Source organism: Dipodomys merriami, unplaced genomic scaffold, assembly GCF_024711535.1.
Source record: "Dipodomys merriami isolate MVZ:Mamm:240054 unplaced genomic scaffold, mDipMer1.0.p SCAF_106, whole genome shotgun sequence".
NCBI classification, from domain to species: Eukaryota; Metazoa; Chordata; class Mammalia; order Rodentia; family Heteromyidae; genus Dipodomys; species Dipodomys merriami.
Window position 1 is genome coordinate 1,211,313 of NW_027202338.1, and position 13,937 is coordinate 1,225,249.

General features: G+C 50.4%; 1 protein-coding gene across 1 annotated transcript; it reads left to right on the forward strand.

Annotated features, from left to right (window-relative positions):
• Positions 1-3,050: 3,050 nt before the first annotated feature.
• Positions 3,051-12,331, forward strand: LOC138812861 (cytochrome P450 2A5-like). The gene is made up of 9 exons (XM_070001088.1): positions 3,051-3,249; positions 3,784-3,946; positions 4,512-4,661; positions 5,928-6,088; positions 7,114-7,290; positions 8,266-8,407; positions 9,550-9,737; positions 11,002-11,143; positions 11,891-12,331. Exons 1-9 carry the CDS (start codon positions 3,070-3,072, stop codon positions 12,070-12,072), a joined length of 1,485 nt encoding a protein of 494 aa, XP_069857189.1. The 5' UTR covers positions 3,051-3,069; the 3' UTR covers positions 12,073-12,331.
• Positions 12,332-13,937: the final 1,606 nt, after the last annotated feature.

Sequence of the window (13,937 nt, forward strand, 5' to 3'; positions counted from 1 at the left end):
GGTCTCCTTGGTTCCAAAAGCTCAGAGAGCCAAGTCATCTCTTCCAGGGCACATGAAAATGAAGAAAGAAGATTCTAGCCAGGCATTGGTACTCATGCCTATAATCCTTGCTAGAGGCTGAGATCTGAGCATCAGAGTTTGAAGTCAGTCAGGGCAGGAAAGTCCATGAGACTCTTAACACCAAAAAAAAAAAAAAAAAAAACCCAAAACAAAACAGTGGAGCTGTAGTCTCATGATAGAGTGCTAGTTTGGGCCACCAAAGTTAAGGGACAGCACTCAGACACCAAGTTCAAATCCTACAACCAGCATAAAAAATAAAAATAAAAACAGCATTCTAAAATCTGAGCTTCATACTTGCTCTTAACCTCAGGGAAACTGAGGGTCTGGCCAGGGGGTAGAGGGAGATATTTCTTTTTTTCTTTATTAAATATTTTCTTGAGTTCACCCTCACTTGCTCATTTTGTCCTGAGTCACTATGACTGACAAGTGTCTCTCCCACGTGACTCCAAACATCGATCCCTCATTCCAAGTTCCAGAAAACATCAACAAGAGCAAACACACATGACCTCTTTGTCCTTAAGTCCATCTATTTGCCTATACCAAGCCCATTCCAGGAGGGCTCACTGGAGCCCAGCTCAACTCTCAGACCACTTCCTGATGCATCCTTCACAAAGCACTAAATTCTCCCAATGTCTCTTATTCAAGAAGAAGGAGAAAAAACACAGAGGGGAGAAGAGAGGCCCAGGCGAAGGGCTAGCCCAGGTGTACACCCCGATCTAGGGTAGCAATTTCTGCCAAGCCTTTGCTAATCCTTTTTCCCACCTCTTCCCTCTCCAAAATCAACAAACACCTTTTCTATCTCTCAGCTTTGTTCTCTGCACTTTATTCACCCCACATAAGGCTCAGAGTCCAGCACTTAAAATGAGAGGAAGCAAACCGCAAGCACCAGGCCAGGCCCGGGGATGCCAGTCTCATCCAACTCCCACCCATCCAAAGTCCTGAAGTGAGTGGCCAGCTTCTGCTGTGTCAACAATCAATGCCTCTATATTGCTTATCCAGAGCCTCTGCCAGGGTCTGTGACACAACCCACATGACCCAAACTCACAAGTTATATGGCGTCATCTTTATGCCTTCTCCAAGAAACTTTGGTGACCTTCTCCTGTATCTACTCTTTCGCCACACAGGGCCCCAAACTCAAGGCCAGCCTGATATCTCTCCATCTCTGAGTTTAGTTCATGCTAACTAGACAACTATTCCAATCTTAGGACCCACCTTAGGCAGGGAGGCAATGAAGGGTAGAAGGAAGTGAGTTCTAATCCTGCTTTCTCACACAGCACCTGGGTCACTTTAGTGGAGATGATGAGGCAGTGTCTTCATCACCACTAGCAATCAAAAGATAAGGAAGCCAGGAACCAGTGTGCATTGCATGCCTGTCATCCTGACAGCATAAGAGGCTAAGATCTGAGGATCTTGGTTCAAAACCAGCCTGGGAAGAAAAGTTCATGAGACTCTTTATCTCCAGTGAACCAGCAAAAAGCCAGAAGTGGAGGTGTGGCTCAAATGGTAGAAGGCCAGCCTTGAGCATAAATAAATAAATAAAGCTAAAGGACAATGCTGTGGCCCTGAGCTCAAACCCCAGGACTTGCATAAGAGAAAAAGGAAAAGAAAAACAGGCTGAGACCTGGTTGCTCATGCCTGCCATCCGAGCTTCTGAAGAGGCTGAGATCTGAGGATCTTGGTTCAAAGCCAGCCTGGGCAGGAAAGTCCATGAAACTCTTATCTCCAATGAACTACCAGAAAACCAGAAGTTGAACAGTGGCTCAAAGCGATAGAGTGCTAGTCTTCAGCAAAAGAGGGATAGCACCCAGGTCCTGAGTTCAAGCCCCACATTTGACGAGACAGTTTCCTATGTTTGTATTTTAGGCATAATCCCTGGGTTCTGGGCACAAGACACCTACATGTAAACTAGGCGACAATCATAAATAACCACAATAACAGAAGTGATATAATAAATTGAGTGCACTTGCCTATAGGTAGGAAATCCAGTGGGAGTTCTTTGCCAATCGGACCCCTTTGTGGATGGGATTTTCTGCCATACTGGTGGTTATTATTTCTAAACTTGGTCTGTTCCTCTGCCCATGGTGACCTTGGAATTCTGTCTTCAGGGCTGTGTGGTGTTCCACTGAAATGTGACTCTGGTGGCCGCCCACAGGCAGTGGCAGGTCCTGGCTCCAGGGCCCCCAAACGTGACCTTCAACCTGGGGTCTCAAGAGACAGCACAGGGCTTGAGTCACAGTAGGTCCACATCTGGGCTCAGGGGCTCACTCTAGATTCCTGTTGGGCTTTCTTACCCCACACTCACAGTTCTAGATCTTTCTTAGCCAATCTATCCAATCTATCATCCTACCCCTCCCAAATCTCACCTCATTGAAACATTGTCAAATCCATATCCAACTATCTTCTACCAATCATTTGAGTGAGACCCACACCTCTCCTGAGACCCTAAAAAAATCCACCCATGGCAGGGAATGCGTCTTAGTGGTAGAGTGCTTGCCTAGCATGAATCAAGCCCTGGGTTTGATTCCTTAGTACCACATAAACAGAAAAATCCAGAAGTGGCACTGTGGCTCAAGCTAGTGCTAGCCTTGAGCAAAAGAAGCTCAGGGACAGTGCCCAGGTCCTGAGTTCAAGCCCCAGGACTGACCAAAAAAAATCTACCCATACTTTCAGAGTCCTTGGTCAGAGAGATTTTCTATCTAAAGCTCCAGGAACTCTACCCTAGCTTTGAGGGTAATAGATCCACAGTCTTGGGATATTTTCTGGTCAAATGCCACCAGCCTGGCCTGTGCCCGGAGAATCTCGGAGGTCTTCCCCTCCCCAACTCACTGGCTACATCTCAAACTAGTTGCAATGTATGGTCAGGGAGAAGGGGGGAAGGAGGTCTTGTACAAGGTAAAGGAGACAGTTATGCAATCAAGGCCAAAGTCCAGCCTTCCATCCCACAGAGTATAAAGGCAGCCAGAACAGCTGCTCAGCCACCAGCATCTGACTGGCACCCTGGCCGCCACCATGCTGGCCTCAGGCATGCTGCTGGTGGCTGTGCTCACCTGTCTGACTGTCATGGTGTTGATGTCTGTCTGGCGGCAGAGGAAGCTCTCAGGAAAGCTGCCTCCAGGCCCCACACCATTGCCCTTCATTGGAAACTATCTGCAGCTCAACACGGAGCAGATGTACAACTCTCTCATGAAGGTGCGTTGGGGATGGGAGATGGGTGGGATGGGGTGGTGGGAGGGAACTGCCCAGATTCACTGGGCACTGGCCACGGACTGGACAAGCCACAGTCTTAAATGGGGAATTTTTTCTTGGAGGTGGAGGGAATTTAGAATTTAGAAGCCAATTTCTATCTTGGCACTGTGGCTTATGCCTGCCATTTAGCTACTCAGGAGACCTCTGAGGATTGTGGTTCAAAACCAACCTGGGCAAGAAAGTCCATGAGACTCTCATCTCCCAAGAACCACTGGAAAACCGGAAGTGGAGCTGTGGCTCCAAGTGGCAGAGCGCTAGCCTTGAGCAAAAGAGCTCAGGGACAACACCCAGACCCTGAGTTCCAGCCCCAGAATGGGCACCAAAAACAAAAATAAATGTGTGTTTTATTTTCTGAGTAGGAAAAGACCATGTGTGGGAATATTCAGTCTGTTGACTTGGCCAGAGTTTCAGGGGAATCAAAACCAATGCACCTTGGTACCCGGCTCCTTAAATTATTCCCATCTGGCCTTCCCCCAGTTGAGTGATCGCTTCGGTCCAGTGTTCACGGTTTACCTGGGCCCTCGGCGGGTCGTGGTGCTGTGTGGTCAGGAGGCCGTGAAGGAGGCACTGGTGGACCAGGCCGAAGAGTTCAGCGGGCGCGGGGAGATGGCCACCTTCGACTGGTTCTTCCAAGGCTATGGTGAGCGGGGTGCATGTCATCATGTAAAGGGATGTGTGGCCTCCGTTTCCCCAGCCTTTCTCCTCTGGATCCTTCAAGTGTCTGCCATGCCTCATGTCCTCCCGGCGTCTTCCCACCTCGCCTTCCCGTTCTCTGTGGACAAAAACCATTCACTGTTTTTCACTTCAAGTCACCTCCCCTCTTGCTGCCTCTCCCCTCTCTCCTCCTCCCTCCTTTCCCACTCCCTCCATTGGCTGCCTCTGTGCCTGATGGGGCAGTGTGGGGGCTGCCTCCCCTTCTCTGTGCCTTGGGGACCCTGTCTCCCTTCTCTGTCTCTTTCTGATGATCTGCAGATCGTTGGCGCCGAGTCTGAGGCTTTCTTTCCTCTCTCCTTAGTGTTCTCTCTTTTACCTATAGGGTTTCCTTCCTCTCTTGCTCTCTGCAGAATCTGGCATCCTGGCCTCCCTGCTGCCCCAGTGTCTCCAAGGGTACTCTGCAGGTCCATTCCATATTCTGCAGGTCACCCTGGTCTGATCCCACCCTCCTTCCCAGCATGACCATCAGCCTGACCCCTTCTCTTGGCCAGGTATGGTCTTCAGCAATGGGGAGCGGGCCAAGCAGCTGAGGCGCTTCTCCATCACCACGCTGCGGGACTTTGGACTGGGCAAGAGAGGCATCGAGGAGCGCATCCAGGAGGAGGCAGGCTTCCTCATCCAGGCACTGCAGGACACACATGGTAGCTGCTGGACGGGGTGGGTGGGGAGGAGGGGGAGGGGAGGAGGGAGACCCTGGGGTTCAGCCACCCTCCAAAATCTTTCCCAAATGGTCAGACTGGCATCAGAGCACTCCGTTTGGTTGTTTTCCAGGAAGACAGATATTTCCTGGGTTCCCCAGCATCCCCTGCTTTCCACCCCTGCAGACCCCTACCCTCCACTCCTGCAGACCCCTCACCAGAGCCCTCACCCTCTACCCCTGCAGACCCCTCATCCTCCACCCCTGCAGACCCACACCCCCCACTCCTGCAGACCCCTCACCAGAGCCCTCACCGTTCACCCCTGCAGATTCCCCCCCCTCCACCCCTGCAGACCTCTCACCAGACCCCTCACCCTCTACCCCTGCAGACCCACATCTTCCACCCCTGCAGACCCACACCCTCCACTCCTGCAGACTCAAACCCTCCAGCTCTGCAGCCCCACACCCTTCACCCCTGCAGACCCACATCTTCCACCCCTGCACACCCCCACCATCCACACCTGTAGACTCTTATGCTCCACTCCTGCAGCTCCTCACCCACCAGCCCTTTAGACCTTCATCCTCCACTCTTGCAGACCCTCCCTCTCCACCCCTGCAGACCCCAACCTCCCTTTGCAGACCCCTAACCTCCATCATTGCAGACCCTTACCTTCCACCCCTGCAGACACCCATCCTCCACCCCTGCAGTCCTCACCCTCCACCCTTGCAGACCCCCACCATCTACCCCTGCAGACCCTCATGCTCCACTCTTGTAGACCTTCACATTCCACCCTTGCAGACCACCACCATCCACCCTGCAGACCACCACCATCCACCCTGCAGACCACCACCATCCACCCTGCAGACCCCACCATCCACTCCTGCAGGCCTCTACCCTCCACCCTTGCAGACCCCCACATCTACCCCTGCAGACCCTCATGCTCCACTCTTGTAGACCCTCACACTCCACCCCTGCAGACCACCACCATCCACTCCTACAGGCCTCCACCCTCCATCTTTGTGGACCCCAATTCTTCACCCTTGTAGGCTCTTCCATAGACCATCCATCCTGCAACCCTACAGGCCCCTCTATAGACCCACACCCCCATCTCTGCAGGCCTTCCATAGACCCTCCACTCCAGCAGGTATCTTCATACACTCCCACCCATCACCCTGCCAGCAAACCCCCTCCACCCCTGCAAACTCCCCCATTCTTTATCCCTTCCCTCTTGCAGGTACCTGCATAAACCCCTCACTCTCCACCCTGCAGGTACCTTCATAGATCCCACCTTCTACCTGAGCAGAACGGTCTCCAATGTCATCAGCTCCATTGTCTTTGGGGACCGCTTCGACTATGAGGACAAGGAGTTCCTGTCTCTCCTGCGAATGATGACGGGCAGCTTCCAGTTCACAGCCACCTCCACTGGGCAGGTAACCCACGCCACGCCCTGCCCCGACTCTATGAGCAAAACCCAGGTCAGAAAAATAACTTGAGAATAGCCAGGGCTCACTCCTGTCATCCTAGCTGCTCAGGAGGTTGAGATCTGAGGATGGCAGTTTAAAGCCATCCCTGGCAGCAAGGTCTCTGAGGCTCTTATCCCCAATTAACCACCAGAAAATCAGAAGTAGAACTATGGCTCAAAATGGGTAGAGTGCTAGCCTTGAGCAAAAGAGCTCGGGGACTGTGCCAGGCCCTGAGTTCAAGCCCTACAGTTGACAAAACAAACTTGAAGGCCTGTGACCCAAGCCTGGATTTCCAGCTATTCAGGAGGCTGAGATCTAAGGATCTCATCCTGGGCAGGAACAGCTGTGAGATTCTTATGTCTAATTAACCAGCAAAAAGCTATAAAGTGGAGCTGTGGCTCAAGAGGTAGAGCACCCGGGCAGTGGCCACACAGTCACGAGCCCAGGACTGGGCAGTGTGCATCTGTCAGAGACCATTCAGTTGGTTTGGTGCCACCTCACAGCCCAGGAGTCGAGTGGGTGGTGGTGCCCACGCTTTTACCAGCAGGCTCTGTTTTCAGGCCATGGTGGAAATGTCCAGGAGTCCTCAGAGACCTGCATATTAGACACTTTCTCTAGGTCCTGACATAACTGTTCAGATGTACAAAAGCGGGGGCTGGTTTTGAGGAGGCCTTGGAGGCAGGAGGATGGCCATGGGGACCCCATGGCTGGGGGAGGGCAGTGACACTTGGGTAGGGATGTGATTTTGCCTTTGGTTCCACTGGAGATTGAACCCAGGCTAGTGCATATTAGGCAAGTATTCTATAATTTGAACTATGTCCCCTAGTCCTTATTTTATTTATTCACTCATCTTTGTGAGGCAGAGTTGCCTCAAATGAGGCCTTTCTGGACTCTATTTCCAGAGAGGCTGGGATTCCCAGTATGCGCTGCACCACCTGGTGAATGTCTGTCTTTTCTCTGCTTTCTCTCTCCACCCCTCTCCCCCACCACAGCTCTTTGAGATGTTTTATTCCATCATGAAGCATCTGCCGGGACCACAGCAACAGGCTCGTAAGGAGCTGAAGGGGCTGGAGGACTTCATAACCAAGAAGGTGGAACAGAACCAGCGCACCCTGGACCCCAACTCCCCACGAGACTTCATTGACTCCTTTCTCATCCGCATGCAGGAGGTGTGTGCCGGAGGTGGGAATGGAGGGAGGGAGGGAAGTTCAATGCCAGGCAGAGGGGACTCAGATTGGGCTGGGGTGGAGAGCAGAGGGCTATGCGAATTATATAAATTATCCTCAAGGTTGATTGTAATGAACATGGGTGTTCATCTACAGAGCCCTCATCCACAGAGAAGATAATCCCAACCAAGTCTACTGCATTATCTATGCTAAGCATTTTTGGGGGGTTGGTTGTGGGGCTCAGAGTCGTGTGTGTGTGTGTGTGTGTGTGTGTGTGTGTTTGTGTATGAGTCAGTCCTGGGGCTTGAACTTAGGGCCTGGGTACTGCTTCTGAGCTCTTTTGCTCAAGGCTAGCACTCTACACGTGGGCCACAGTGCCGCTTTCAGTTGTTGTTTTTGGTTTGTTTGCTTGCTTGGTTGCTAGTTAGTTGGAGGTAAGAGTTGCATAGACTTTCCTGCCTACTCTGGTGTTAACAGCAAATCCTCAGATCTCAACCTCCTGAGTAGCTGGGATTATAGGCATGAGCCATCGGTGCCTGGCCCATGGTAGATGTTGAATGAAGTTATATTAGGATCACAATGAGGAATCGCAGCACAGAGAGTGTTGATGACCTGCCTGAGCTCCCATAGCATGGAAGCTGTGCCATCTAGCTTACTCTTGGTCTGTCTCTGAGGCTAGTGCTTTAGGCCTGGCTCAGTTGGTAGAGCACCAGCCAATAAGCGAAAACATCAGGTACCAATGTTGAGTCCCAGTCTCAGCTCTTATAAAGAAAAAAAAACCTCAGAGGTTCACCAGGCAAAGGTGAGAGGTATATTTTGGGCAGAGTCAGAATCCTGGGCAAAATTCTGCAAACTGGACAGAGCCTGGCAGATTCATTTTCCACCTGGAAATCACAGAGATAGACTCTAAGGGAACCTTCCAGAAGATCCCGCTAAAGCATGGGAAGAGGGGTGAACTTGAGGCCTTTCAACCTGCAGGAGAAGAAGAACCCCAATACAGAATTCTTCATGAAGAATCTGGTGCTCACCACACTGAACCTCTTCTTTGCGGGCACAGAGACCGTCAGCACCACCTTGCGTTATGGCTTCCTGCTGCTCATGAAATATCCAAATGTGGAAGGTAAGGCTGGGTAGGGGTAGGGACAGAGAAGTGGGGGGTGGGGGCCCAGGCCCTAAAAGCTCCCCTAGGTCAGCTGCAATGTTCTGATTTCTCCCAAGAACCCAGACCCTCATATGGGTTTGGCTATAATCAAGACAGGAGAGCCAGCCTGTAGATTTAGCTATTAAAGTCTTAGCTATGAAAACACTGCACATGGGTGGCTCAGACCTGTCATCCTAGCTACTCTGGAGGCAGAGATGGGAAGATCATGGTTCAAAGACCATCTGGGCAGGAAACTCCTTGAGACTCTTATCTCCAGTGAACTATCACAAAACCAGAAGTGGAGTTGTGGCTCAAGATGGTAGAACACTAAGCCTTGAGTAAAAATAGCTCATGGACAGTGTCCAGGCCCCAAATTCAAGCTCCCCACCCCCACCAACAGAAAAATGATGCTAACTGAATGGATTGATAAATTGCTGATCTAAACCCCAAAGGACTCCTTCTCCAAGCCACACCCCTAAGCCTGCTCCTTTAATACTGACAGAATAGTGAGCTAATGGCCAACACCCACTGTGAATGAATGGTGAGCTGTTTGCCTGTCATCCATTGTTTCAAGTCCTTCATCCAGTTTTCTTTCCTTTTCTTTTCTCTTCTCTTCTCTTCTCTCCTTCCCTCCTCCCTCCCTTCTTTCTTTCCCTTCCTTCCTTCCTTCCTTCCTTCCTTCCTTCCTTCCTTCCTTCCTTCCTTCCTATCTTCCTTCCTTCCTTCCTACTTTCCTTCCTTCCTTCCTTCCTTCCTTTTCTTTCTTCCTTTCTTTCCATTTTTGTGGGTTATTGGGCTTAAGCTCAGGACCTGGGCATTGTCCCTGAGTCTTTTCCCTCAAGGCTAGTGCTCTACCACTTTGAGCCACAGCACCACTTCTGGTTTTCTGGTGGCTTATTGGAGATAAGAGTCTCATGAACTTTCCTGCCTGGCTGGCTTTGAACCCTGATCCTAAGATCACAGCTTCCTGAGTAACTAGGATAGCAGGTGTGAACCACCAGTGCCTGGATCTTTTCTCTTCTTTTCTTCTTTGTTTTTTTTTTTTTTTTTTTTTGACTCTCATCCGTGCCTTGAAGCTTTCAGATATCTAAACATATTTCCCTTTCTCTCCCCAATCCCAGCCAAACTCCATGAAGAGATTGATCGGGTCATTGGCAAAAACCGGCAGCCCAAGTTTGAGGATCGACTGAAGATGCCCTACACAGAGGCTGTGATTCATGAGATCCAGAGATTTGCAGATATGATCCCCATGGGGCTGGCCCGCAGGGTCACCAAGGACACCAAGTTCCGGGAGTTCTTCCTGCCCAAGGTGCCACTTGCCTGCCCCTGGGATCCTGGCACCCCAAATCCCTAACAGGCAGGACTCCCTGGCTTCCCATCTTAATCAAAGACTCCCTCATCCACCTTGTCCCTCTTTCCTACTGAGAGACTTCTGTATCCTAGCTCCCTGCAACCTACCTCGCCCCCAACTTCCCCGGCTCAAGAGATCCAAGCCTGGCCTTCTTAAATCAAGAGATGACGCCAGGTGCTGGTGGCTCACATCTGTAATCCTAACTGCTAAGGAGGCTGAGATCTGAGGATCACAGTTCCAAGGTGGTCTGGCACAAAAATCCCCATGAGACACTTATCTCCAATAAACTCCCCCAAACCTGGAAGTAGCATTGTGGCTCACATGGTAGAGCATTGGCTTTGAGCACAAAGAGGTCCAGGGACAGCACCCAGGCCCTGAGTTCAAAATCCACAATTAGAGAGAGAGAAAGAGAGAGGGGGGATGGGAGAGAGAGGGAAATCCAGGCTCTTGTGACTCAGGCCTTGTCATCCTAACTATTCAGGAGGCTGAGATCTAAGGATCAAGGTTGGAAGCCAGCCCAGACAGGAAAGTCCAGGAGACTCTTATTTGGAATTAACCACCAAAAATACTGAAAGTGGAGCTGTGGGCTCAAAGCAAAAAACAGGGCAGGGACATTGCCCAGGCCCTGATTTCAAGCCCTAGGACTGGCACACACAGATACACACACACACACACACACACACACACACACAAGCCCTAGGACTGGCACACACAGATACACACACACACACACACACACACACACACACACACACCCACCCACCCACCCACCCACCCCCCCCCCCCCCCCCACACACACACACACGGAGAGCGGGACGGTTAAATCTTCTTTACCCAGACCTCTTGCTTAAGAACAGGAATCTCCAGTTTGCAATGCATCCTTCTCAAGGGCCCCATATCTCATGGCCCTGGCACATCTAACTGCCAAGTCTCCTGCCCCTCCCCCCCCTGCAACCACCTGCCTGGAGAGATGGGAGCTGCAGATCTCCCAATCTCTGGCATCAGAGACTCAAACCTGTGTCCATCAACCAGCTGGTGTCATTGAACGGGAGCTTCTACACACCCTCAGGGACCTTAACTTCATGTCCCCTGAAGCTCTTCCTTCCACCCTCCACTCCCACAGTTCCACTTCCTGGCCCCTCCTACCATTGTCCAAGGGGAGTTTCAGCACATTCATTTTCCCATCTGCATATCTCACTCTCCCTGCTCCTCTTCTTTTCAGGGTACAGAAGTGTTCCCCATGCTGGGCTCTGTGCTGAGAGACCCCAAGTTCTTCTCCAACCCCCAGGATTTCAACCCTCACCACTTCCTGGATGACAAAGGACAGTTTAAGAAGAGTGATGCTTTTGTTCCCTTTTCCATCGGTGAGTGACCAGCGTTGGCCACTAGGCCACAACTCTCAGCAAAGGGGACAGCTGCATAGGCCAGCCCCCTCTGAGCTACAGCCTCATTAATGCCTTTCCTCAGCTTGGAAGTTCCTCTTGGATCTACTCTGCGATCAATTACATGCAATCCCCCATCATCCTCAAATATCCTGTATGGGGGTCCAGGAAAGCAAAAAGGGTTATCAGATCTCATTCATTCAGAGATGAGGAAAATCAAGAACAAACAGTTAGCCAGGTTGTCCATGGCTCACACTAGCTGTCCATTCTAGCTACTTAAGGGGCTGAAAGCTGAGGATTGTGGTTCAAAGCCAGCCCAGGCAAGAAAGTCCTTGAGACTCTTAGCTCTAACGAACTACCAGAAAACTGAAAGTGGTGCTATAGCTTAAAATGGTAGAGCACTAGCCTCCAGAGGAACAGCTTAGGACAGCACCCAGGCCCTGAGTTCAAGCTCCATGACTGACCAAAATTATATTGTAAGTGGAACTGTGGCTCAAGTGCTATAACCAACCTCGATGGGAAAAGCTAAAGGACAATGCCCAGCCCCCTCAATGACTAGGGAAACTGAGGCTCAGAGAGGATGAGAGCCTTCATGGAAAGTCTCCCGGGCAAGAATTTTACACCCCTCCCTACGCCTATTAGAGAACTCAGCTGGGGATTTGGGGTTTGGGGGTGACATCTCAGAGAGAGGGTTGACTTCACCCCTGCCCTCTCTCCTCTCCTCTGCAGGAAAGCGGTACTGTTTAGGAGATGGCCTGGCTAAAATGGAGCTCTTTCTGTTCCTCACCACCATCATGCAGAACTTCCGCTTCAAGCCCACGCAGGCTCCCCAAGACATCGACGTGTCCCCCAAATGTGTGGGCTTTGCCACCATCCCACCCACCTATACTTTAAGCTTCCAGCCTCGCTGAGCCCCAGGGGATGTGCAAGGGGGGGTTGGAAGAGATGAGGATGGGGGGTAGGGGGACCCAGGGAAAGGCAGAGACTTAGGCCACTCAGAGTGGGGAGGGCCAAAATGAGGGGGGAAGGGAGGGGACCAGATGGGAAGAGGAAACAGGCCAGATTGCTGACCTTGCTGAAGAAGATGGCCACTTCCAAGTTGAGATGCCAGAAAGGGAATTTTTAGGTCACAAAGAGTAATAAAAAATAAACCAGATCTTATTTATTGAAGGAAGGTTGTTTGTCAAATTCATATCTGGGGTCTGATGATGTCTGCACACACCACCTGTGCAACGGAAGCAGGGCTTGTGCATCTTTTGCAGATGAGCAGCATGCTCATGTTTAGGAAGTTGAAGTGGTTGCTGAGTGCTGCTATTCATGCCTGTCATCCTAGCTACTCAAGAGGCTGAGATGTGAGGATCAGAGTTAGAAGCCAGCCCAGGGAGGAAAAGTCCATGAGACACTTATCTCCAATGAACCATCAGAACACCGGAAGTGGTGTTGTGGCTCAAAGTGGTAGAGTTCTCACTTTGAGAAAGAAGAAGAAAGTTGAAGTGGTTGCTGAATGCTGCCACTCATAAGAAGGCTAAGATCTGAGATCCCAGTTCAACACCAGCCAGGGCAGGAAAATTCCATGAGAAGCTTATCTCCAATGAGTCAGCCAATAACTGGTAGTGGAGGCATGGCTCAAGTGGTAGAGTGTTAGACGTGAGAGAGAAAGCTGAAAGACAAACAAGCACCCAGGCTTTAAGCTTAAACCCCATGAGAGAGAATTGGGGGCTGGGGGGGGGGGAGAAAGCCAAGAAAAATTACGAAAGCTTAGGAAAAAAATAATTAAATCACCAAAAGCTTTAATATCAGAAGAGGATTTTGGTATGAGAGTGGCATCTCCAATGTCTTCAATGGTCAGAAGTGGAAGAAACACATTGCGTCCCTCTCTGGTGCTGGTCCAGTGTGTTGGAAGTACATCAGGCTCCAGCCATGACTCCCCTGCTCCCCCTCCTGGCCCATCATAGTATTGTCAAGCACAGACGGAAACCACCCAATTTCTTATCATTTCTAAAAACTATTATCCTGGGGTTGGAGGAGTGGCTCAGGTGGTAGAGTGTCAGCCAATGAGCATCAGATACTGAGGTTTGAGTCCTGCTACTATTGCATATGTGTGTGTGTGTGCGTGTGTGTGTGTGTGTGTGTGTGTGTGTGTGTGTGTGTGTGTGTGTGTGTGTGTGTGTCCTGAGGTTTGAACTCAGGACCTGGGCACTGTCTCTAGAAGCTTTTGTGCTCAAAGATAGTGCTCTACCACTTGATTCCCAGCTCCACTTCTGGCTTTTGTTTTGGGTAGGTCATTGGTAGTTAATCTTGCTCAGGCTGGATTTGAACCATGATCCTCAGATCTCAGCCTCCTGAGTAGCTACCATTTAGGCATGAGCCACCAGCACCCAGCTTCTATCTTAATTTTTAACCTTATAATGTAATAGGGCTCATCATGCTTCACCACTTTAGAGTTTACTCTTAGCTTCTGTAACTCCCCCTTTTTTTGTGACTCCACCTTACAGGGCTGCACCCCACTCGTGAGACTCATTTTTTATAGTTGGACACTTCAAGATATATGTAGGCATTGTTTCTTTCTGTTTCTAGGTAGCAATCATAGTAATGGGTTATAGAAATGATCATAGTAATGAGTTATAGGAATGATCATAGCAGTGGTTATGGTTATAGAAATGTCATGGTGACTATCATGTTGCCCCGCTTATGATTGCTTACAGCACTGTTTTAGCCCACTCATGCCTGCTTACAATATTGTTTTACCTTCTGTAACTTCACACTTGGCTTGAAC